This window comes from Dunckerocampus dactyliophorus, chromosome 16 (genome assembly GCF_027744805.1).
Source record: "Dunckerocampus dactyliophorus isolate RoL2022-P2 chromosome 16, RoL_Ddac_1.1, whole genome shotgun sequence".
NCBI classification, from domain to species: Eukaryota; Metazoa; Chordata; class Actinopteri; order Syngnathiformes; family Syngnathidae; genus Dunckerocampus; species Dunckerocampus dactyliophorus.
In genome coordinates, this window is record NC_072834.1 from 12,566,079 (window position 1) to 12,576,176 (window position 10,098).

General features: G+C 40.9%; 1 protein-coding gene across 4 annotated transcripts in view; it reads left to right on the forward strand.

The window, feature by feature from the left end:
* The window catches only part of tbc1d8b (TBC1 domain family member 8B), a 30,648-nt gene extending 25,235 nt beyond the window's left edge, over nt 1-5,413 (forward strand). For 3 of the 4 annotated variants that reach the window (XM_054755212.1, XM_054755213.1, XM_054755215.1), the window contains exons 18-21: nt 678-767; nt 909-956; nt 1,036-1,133; nt 1,581-5,413. In XM_054755212.1, the coding sequence (XP_054611187.1) occupies nt 678-767; nt 909-956; nt 1,036-1,133; nt 1,581-1,988 (644 nt within the window). In that variant the 3' untranslated portion in view covers nt 1,989-5,413. The remainder of the gene's footprint in view (nt 1-677; nt 768-908; nt 957-1,035; nt 1,134-1,580) is intronic. The other variant, XM_054755216.1, reaches the window with a different exon arrangement.
* Nucleotides 5,414-10,098: the final 4,685 nt, after the last annotated feature.

Consider the following 10,098-nt stretch of genomic DNA (forward strand, 5'->3'; position numbering starts at 1 on the left):
TACTTAACTGCGTCACAAAAAAACAGTTACATTTTGAAATGTTTTATACCTTGCATGACCTAAGCATGATTTTTTTAACTGGTGAACTTCCATCCATCCATCCATCCATTTTCCTCCCGTTACAGAAGAGCTCATTGAGAAGGAATGGATTTAAAAATGGTTGCTAAACTCCTGTTTAAGTAGTGAGTGAAATGGTACGCTTTTCCAAACACTGCTTTTGTAACATAACATTCTCCATTTGTTGCATGCGTGTGCATTAGTGGGTCGTATTTTACGTGGACCAGGAAGAGGGTGGGATAAAATCTTTGCAGACCGCTTTAAGAGGAGACTTGGAGGTTCCTGAAATTCTCCATATGGCCGTTAATCATAGCTGCTTGTCATGTCGCCCCAGCAGCACATCCAATGTCACTGCTACCTTGTGCTGATTAGCGTTCGATGCGCACAAAATGAAATGCTTGTATGCTCCCACGGCAATGGGTGAGCGGGGGGAGGGGCTTAAATTCACTGAGTTCAAGATCACCGAGTCTTGTTATGCGCCAAACCGCTTGTATTCTATTTGATAGGGATAAGTAGGCATAGAGTAGTTGACCAATGTTTTCTTCTTTGATATTTTCTTGCTGTTGCTCCTCTGTTCCTTCATGCTGTCTCTCAGTGCACTTACAGTCAGTCTATTCTAGCTTTCACAGGTCCTTTGCACGTACAGGAACCAAGACTCCCCAACTTTTTTCCAGCCGCTGAAGACTCTCCTCACTTGACTAGACTTCCTGGTCAGCCTCTTTACTGCTTCTTCCTTCTAACAGTCTCACTTTTCCCTTTCCTTAAAGTATCCTCTGCCCTTCATTGCATTGATTTTCCTCTGAGAAGTTTTCTTAGTTGTGGTTTGCTCACCAGTTGTTTGTACTTGACAGAATTTGATCTTCCAGAAGATGGTGTGATTAAGAAAAGTCCCGAGAGAGGTATTTTACAGCCATATGTCGTAAAATGGTTTGTGCGAATGCACACTTGTGTGTGATTGTCTTTCTGTGAAATGGACAGGTAGAGGAAAAGTCGATCTGCAGGCCTACCTGAAACAATGGCAGAATGAAATACTGAGGAAAGAGGAAGCCATCAAGGACCTCCCTAGAATTAATCAGGTAACTCAGTGTTTTCTCTTATTGACTTCTTTACATTATTTATTAAAAAAATATTCATCAGTTAGTTAGTTAATTAAGGTGCGGGTTGACTCTGAGTCTTAAAAGGATAGTTCGGATTTTTTGACATGAAGTTGTATGACATCCCCATCAGCAGTGTAGTGCTTCAACTGTGACTTTCCTCCCCAATTCGTCCCGTGAGCTGAGGTCTGGTTGGTTTTCGTTGTGGAGGAAAGTAGTTCCGGCTAGTTGCTGGGGTCTCTTAAATTAAGCGTTTTGCTTAACAGTATGTGTTCAAAAGAGTAATACATTTGCATCACAAACGTATGTATAAATGTATATGTATATATGTACATATATATACGTGTGTACATATATGTATGTATGTGTGTATACTGTATGTACTGTATGTACAGTATATGCATATGTATTTTTTTTTTTTAATCTCAGGCTCAGTTCATTCAGTTCTCGAAGGCCTTGTACAACATCTTCCATGGCGATCCAGAGGAGGAGTCCTTGTACCGTGCCGTGGCACACGTCACCAGCCTCCTTCTGAGGATGGAGGAGGTGGGCCGGAGGCTACAGGAGCCCAGCAGCCCGGCCTCGTCCACAAAGTCCACTCACGCGGCTGCAGACGACGAATCCCCTCCCACCACCGAAAGCTCAGCCACCTCTAGCCCCCAGGAGGCAGGTCCCGAGCTCGCCGACATGGAATGGTCCTTTTCATTCGAGCAGGTCCTGGCGTCGCTGCTTAACGAGCCGGCGATAGTCTGCTTCTTTGACAGACATGTTGACATTCAGAGTAAATTGACGCAAGCCCAGGTGGCCCAGCTGAAGCTAACAGGAAATAACAAGTGAATGGACGCATGATTGAATTATTGGAAGAAATTCTAGAGGAGATTTTTAAATGGCTGACCGAGACGTCAGATGAGAATCAGCGGATGAAGGGCAAAAAGGGCTGACATGCAGATCTTATTTTTAAGGTGCATGCGTACAGGAAACGCCTTTTCAATCTTGTATTCTTCACTAGCTTGTGCCACTACGTCCTCATCTGTCAATCAACAGTATTCTCCACTCCCATTGGTGGTCACTCACTATGTTGAGTTTTAGCTCCATGATGCTGCATTTCTGCATTGCACGCACACCAATGTGCCGTGGATCTCTTACTATATATTGTATAGGAAAAGTACTGTTTGCTAGTGATGTGCGATACCGATACTTTGTGCAAATACATTTAAAAAAAGTAGTGTATTTCAAATCATAGCATAAAGAATACAAGACATCAGAGTAATTTCTTTCTTTATTTTTACCCTGAAGCATATTGAGGTAGCGGGGTGATTCACAATAAAGCCAAACTAATAACCAAGGACAGAATCCTATAAAATACTGTATGTGAAAATGGTATTTTAAACAATGAAAAAAAGTATGTAAAATAATACAACCATGGAAATAAATGATTGTAATTATAATTTATAATTATATAGGACATAAGAATTGTTGTATAATAATGTATAACTATAATTATTTTATAAGTGTATAAGAAAGTCAATTATTATATGTACTATAAGAGTGAAAACATTATTCGCAATTCACACATGGTTCCGTTTACGATCGGCTAGTTTCAGCCGACTGAGACTGACAGGCGGAGGAGCGGTGTTCTGCTGCGCTTGCGTATTACGCACATACGCGGGCGGAAGAAAAAGCAGTTCCCACCATCCGCGTATCATTTTGCCAAGATCTCAATCATGTGCTTACTTTCCACTAGTTCCTATATGATGAATGATCATCATTATATATGATAAGGATTATTATCATTAAGTATCAAAAGTACTGATTCTTTTGAGGATTGATTTTAGAGCCTGAAGCGCTGGTATCGGAGGTATCGATATTTCAGTATCGATCCGCACATCACTACTGTTTGCTGTACAACAGTGGTGCGCCGTGCATTATGTACCTGGGCCTTCAGTGGGGACATAACCGACGTAACCCCTCCACCTCTTAATACCACCACTATCACGTCACATTTATGGAAAGCATCAATAATATCCAAAAACATAATATAACAAGGCGTGGCATTACACAGAGAGGCATTTCGTGTATTGGGGATGAATACCATTATTACTAAAGCATGAAACCCAGTTATCCCTTTACCTTCCAAATAACACATTGTCGCCGATACGCCTGACTTACATTTCTGCGAGTAACATGGAGCATTACGTTACTTATTTTTACGTTACTAATTTGGCACTCGGGCAAATTTACCAAGCAGACAACTGCAAATCTCTACACTAGAACATTATCTGGAATAGTGCAGAATCAATAGTTATCTAATAACGTGACAAGAACAAAATGCAAACAAAGTACATTGCACTCACCAGAGATACTTGTTGTGAGCCAAAATCTGTCCTCCTTTCCAGGTTGAGACTATATTTGTCCAACAGTTTTGCTCTGATCAACCAATCAGAAGATGGAAAATTGCTGACGTTTTTTGTGGGCCCGCCAGCTGGCCCTGTGAGGCGAATCTCAAATCTGTTTGGCTAAGGGAACAGCTCCATTGCTAATTGTGTTTAAGTGATATAGGCCTGCACTACTGCTTCTGAAGGCCCTAGGCAGATTACCGTCACATGGCAACGCATAGAAGTTGAAATCTGATTGGACAAAAACAAAAATCTAACAAACACATTCACGTGCTGGAAGCAGTGCAGCCAAGAAACACACTAGGAAATGAAGGTGATCGACTTTTAATTCAGAGTAAAATCGTGGAACAAATACTAGAATTGAAGTTGTAAATGTAGGTCAGTGCGTCCGATAGTCTTGCTGGCCCACCACTGCTATACAGTATGGAAAAGCCTGATAGATGAGGTTGTCCTACCCTCTAGCTTCATATCAGCTTACTTTGACAAATGAGCATCCATTGTACTGTAAATGACCAATGTGTACTGTATGTACTGCAGTGTATGCTGATGTATGTTGTGCTGTAAATCTGCATCTTTTCATTTGTTCTTGTTATGCAGTGAGTCAGGCAAAGCCCTCAGAAGGATGTTTCTTAATTTGCAACACCATGTCACACACAACACACATCTACCAGTATCACTGGTACAAGTGCATCAGTATCACCAGTCCAGTGGCCCATGTTGACTCCGCGAGTTATTGATTATTATGTGCTAAGATGGCAGGCTGCATGTCTGTAATAGCCATTGAAGGATATTTTTACTTTAATCAAATCTCAGGGTGTAATTTGTGTACATTTATTGGTTCTATCCTGAGAGATGGAGTTGGAAGTATATGACTGAGTTGAACGTGGGTTCTAGAACGTTCAATGTGGCGCATGTGTAGCAGTTTCCACATTGTCACGCTAGCCTTCAACGGCATGCAAAGGATGCGTTGCTTTCTGCTTACACTCGCTTTATTTGCTGCTGCAGTGAGTTATTGCACACTTATTCTAGATTACGCTACATCTCGGACGTTCAAAAGGTTCCAGATGCTTTTACTTGGGGCCATGTAGAGACATTTAAAAGCGTTATTTCTTTTTGTGTGGGAAAAGACTGTTCTAGAAGATCTTTGAGTGCCAGTGCATTTTTTTCTCTTATGCATTTATTTTTTTATTATAGCATAAAGCATTCATCTTCAGTGCTGCAATTGCAAGTGATGCAAACCAGCATCACCCATTAGAATGAATGATATTTGTAAATGTTAACGTGTGTACTGTAAAAAAATATGTATAAGAACATCACTTAAAGCCATAGAACCCAAGTCAAAATGGCCATATTTTCATTATTCCACTATGATGGCTTGCCTGAAGACGCTCTTAAAATAGATTTCAAAAATTAAGTCGTATAGAAAATATATTTAATATATTGTGGAGATTTAAAGATAGATATTACATGTGTTTCACATTTTTAATTGTCCGTGACTGAAATGCAAAATCAACAATTTCCAAGTAGCCTTGCCGTGTGAGGAGTTGACGTTTTCATTTTAGCTTATTACCTGCGTCGCGCATTTCACAAAAAACAATATCATTTGTGTCTCGAGGGAAACATTTTATTCAACTGGGCATTGATTTCGAGCTTTTGTGGGGGTGGGGGGTTGGAGACCTAGATGACGTAATATAAGTGCAGCTATAAAAGTATTGATCCTGTTGGCTGCGGAAATGTTTGATTCATCAAGTCTTTTTGTATGTGAAATTATAGTATGCAGCTTTTGCTTAATGTGTGACTTGCTCATACTTCTGTTGCTCGATGATGTTTTTTTTCCCGTTGTTGTTCAAAATCCAGCAGAATAAAGAGCAGTCATTCTTTAAATGCCAGGCTGTGTATCATTCTTACTAACCCTCACTGGCCACAATACTTAAATACAGGGGTGTCCAAACTTTTCCCAGTCAGTGCTACATATGGTACCACGGCTCGTTTTTTAATGTTACAAATACCTCACCTGTCTTCATGTACAGTATTTTTTTATAACACTGTCTCGTAATGTCACAGATTCTTGCTAGTTTCTTACTACCAGCAACATGGAATGGTAAAAAAAAATGTGTAAGGGATAGGACTGTCAAAAATAAGGCGTTAACAGCGGTAAGTAAATTGCTTCATTAATTACGTAACATTTTTTGTGTAATTAACGCATGCGCACCAGAGCAAGCGCGTCTCTGTTATGACGGCAGACGTGTCCGTCGTCATAAGCACAGTGGAGCGTCCTCACAGAGTCACACAGAGCCTAACACTGTTTTATAACTTCATTCTGACCTGAACACACACAGCAGTACAATTCCAACACCATATACAGTACTATCTCCCACTCATACACGTGTCTAGTCTATTCAATCTTTCTCTTTCTCATTCTCATTACAAGGACACGAGATGCATTCAGGGACACTCCGAACATCACAAAACGTCTTTACACACAATGCGCATGTGTGTGTATAAGTAAACAGGAAGATAAAGAAAAACATGAACTGGATATTCTTATCACTCACTTCCTAACTCTTAGGGAGTTTAATTAGTATGACGTGCCGTTACACGGAAGCTCACGGCTGCTAGCGGCAGCGCGTCTGCCCGCTATGACAGTCCGCAAAGCAGCACATTTTGGAGATTCACTGTGCTCTGGGTCGCAGGAGGGGACATCCCAGAGGAACCATATGTTTCTCCTAAACGACGGTGCGTGTAGCACGCTTGGTCAAAACACCGCTATGGTGAGGGGGATAGCGAGAATGTAAAAAAATAACAAAAAAACACGGAAATAGGGACAGTCACGTCGGAATGTGCGGCAGGAAATACTCTAAATGATGATGATGATGGCTGTGTTTGCGTGAGAGATGACGAGTATCACAAATGGATTCGACATTTTGATGAGCTTGTTGGGTATCGTGGAGATAGGGATCTGATCTGACCATTTCTCAGCCTTGTGATGTCATAATATGCAAATTAGATTCATGAATTTACGCCGATCACAAACTTTGGGTCATTTTTTTTCTCATTTACAGTATGCCTTTAGTTACAGCCGTTTGAAATAGTAATATCAAAACTCAATGTTTTCTTGAAAAAACTCTTGGCGCCTGAAGGGTTCATTCAGATGTACAATTTGCTACATTTAAGTATGCTGGAAATAACACTGACAACATTTTGAACACAACCACTCATTGCACATAATAACACGGTTTAAAGTGTGATTCAAATGTTCTACTACTATTAAAGAGACTAGTGTTCCACAAATAGATTTTTAGACTTGCTCGGTATCTTTTAGCTTGATTGACATGTTCTGTTCATTTGGAGCTGTTAATACATACAAATATATATAATCCTGCCCTGTCATTGATCTTTCTCTTCATTAAATACATATTTCACACATAGTTGCTAATGGTGATTAATCAGGATTAGTTCATTTTAAAACTGTGATTAATCTGATTAAAATGTTTCGTCATTTGACAGCCCTAGTAAGTAATAAAGCCAGCTTTGTGAGAGTTCCTTAAAGCATAAAGTACTGAAATGCTCCTTGGCCCTGTCAGGCATGCATACAATCTCTGATTTCCACGCATCAGTGTGGTTTTGGATGATCATGGTACTATTCTTGCACTTATATTTGGTTATACATGTGCTTGGAACCCCGACTTCACGGCCTCGCACCTCTCTGTTCAACCTTGTCGAACAAAGAGTGCTTTGAGTGTTTGTGACACACTGGAGGTTACGATGACTCCTCATGTTGCCACTGTACTTAAAATTAAATAAATCGCTCCGGAGTATAAGTTGCATCAGTCAAAACAAAATGCATCATGAAGAGGAAAAAAAAAATCATACACTCCTGATCAAAATTGTACGACTAGTTGAAAAATTGCAAGAATTGACATTTTGCACTGTTGGATCTTAAGGAGGTTGTACGTGGAGCTCCAAATGCAAAAAAAAAAATAAATGGGAGCAAGACCCAAAATCTTTTTGAGTAAGCAATTGATTGCAAACAAGCATTAAACAGCCTTTAAGTGTTAGCCTTGAGGGATTCATTGTCATTTTCTGTCAGGTATTCACATTGTCGTGATCTCTTGATAGCAAAGGCAAAAAAGCTTTCTCTTGATGGTCTTGATAACGTCCAACTTAATTAGCATGACCACAAGATCCTACCTGAGATGGTTTCCACATGGCACAGTGGAGGGGGGCACCATCATGATCTGGGGTGCTTTTTCCTTCAATGTAACAATGGTGCTCCATGTTGTGCAGGGGCGTCAAACAGCAGCTGACTATGTGGAGATGTTGCAGGGGACATCCCTCATGGCTGAAGGCCCTCGTCTGTGTGGTAATGACTGGGTTTGACACGACAACGCTGCAGTTCAAAATGCCCGCCTCTTCCAGAGGAATAACCTCACTCTTTTGGACCATCCTGCATGTTCCCCTGATCTAAATCCAATTGAGAACATTTGGGGATGGATGACAAGGGAAGTTTACAAAAATGGGCAACAGTTCCAGACAGTGGATGTCCTTCGTGAAGCCATCTTCACCAGCTGGAGCAACATTTCCACTACCCTCCTGGAAACACTGGCATCAAGCATGCCCACACCCATTTTTCAGGTGCAAGAATGGTGCAGCAACACATTACTGAGTCCTTTTTTGAAGATTTTATTTCTATTTTTGTGGGGTTTCGGGTTTTTTGGAGCTATGGTCTTAAAGTTTTGATTAGTTGATGAACAGCGTATTTCACTTTAATGCGTGTTTGCAATAAATGTTTTGCAACTGCTTATCTCTTCGTCCTGCATTTTGAAGCTCTACTTAGAACCTCCTTTAGGTCCAACAGTGCAAAATACAGTTTAAATTCTCGCAATTTTTCTCAGTCAACTTGAGTTCTAATAAAACAATACCAAACATGTAAATATTTTTATTATTTTAACCCCCTTACTGCCCATTTGATCCAATGATGCCACTGTCTTTGCTTAGATACAAACAAAATAAGTTATTTTCCATATAATCAATGTTAGGGGGCTGGGGCTCTATGTCAAAGATCAGCCTTAACTATACATAAGATTAGTAGTAAAATTGATTTTGATGCTTTATTTTTTTTTAGATTTCCCACCCTTTCCTGTGCCTAGAGGACAAAAAAGCCCCTTTGACTTTCATTCTAATCACCATTTTTCAACGCATTGTAATTACACAAAAAACCCATGCATTTTCTAATTTCAGAGTTTCATTTTGTTGAAAAATAGTCCAACTTGTCTTTACTTTACTGTAGAACAGATTGGACAATTTTCACATTGTAGGTGATGGTGTTTCCTACTGAAAAACCCCCCTCTGACTTCCAGTATAAGTACCATTTTTCACCCCATTGTAATTCTGTACTGTAATTCTCCTCCCTGAGCTACAACCTTATCGTGGTTGAGGAGTTTGCGTGTCCCAATGATCCTAGGAGCGAAGTTGTCAGGGGGCTTCTATGCCCCTGCTGGTCACCCATCACAAACAGGTCCTAAGTGAGGGACCAGACAAGGAGTGGCTCAACAGACCCCAATGAAGAAATAAATCACTGGACTGAGTTTTCCCTCATCCAGACATGGGTCAGCAGGGCCCCCCTCTGGAGACAGGCCTGGTGGTTGGGCCTACACCCATGGGGACTGGCTGAGCACAGCCCAAAGAGGCAACATGGGTACCCCCTCCAATGCACTTATGCGCCAAACAGCAGTTCAGAGTAGCCACCCTTTTTGGAGTCCCTAGAGAGGGAGTACTGGAGAATGCTCCCTCAGGGGATTGCCTTGTTCTGTTGCAGGACTTCAGCGCTCACGTTGGCAGCGACAGTGAGACCCGGAGAGGCGTGATTGGGTGAAACGGCCCCCCGATCTGAAACTGAGCGGTACTTTGTTATTGGACTTCCCTGTTTGTCACATTGGACAGACCAAATGCATTGTTTGAGCGTTTTAGCACATGTGCTAATTCGCAACAAATTCTTGGCCGCTGTCACATTTATTTGCAACTATCAGGGTTTTAAATCTAAACTTATTTATGACACATACCTGTATTTGTTTTTGGGAAACTTGAAAAATAACAAATCTGGTCTTTTGGACCATCTATTGGAGCAATTAATGGCTAAGCAGTGTGCCATGGACATCTTCACAGTGCACTGTATCTGGATCCTGCTTACCAACATGGCAGCCAAGCCCGCCCAGTGTGTGCTTTAGTAATTAGTATCCAAGTAATCAGTCTTGTGCATTGTGCAATACTGTCTTTGGTTAAGACCCTGTTTGCCCTGTAAGCCACCATAATTTATTACTGCAGACAACATAAATGTTGAAAACAAACTCGAGTTTGCCCAGAAGTCCTAAACTCCCCATCACATGTCATCTCTTAATCACAAGTATACTCGTTTACATGAAGAAATACAAATACTTCCAGTGCTTGGCAAATGACTCATAAAGCATGGGCGTATTTGCAGGAGTAGGGGGATCGATCCAGACATCAGTATTATCAATGTGGAACTAATTGTTTTGATATGTGGAGAGAAA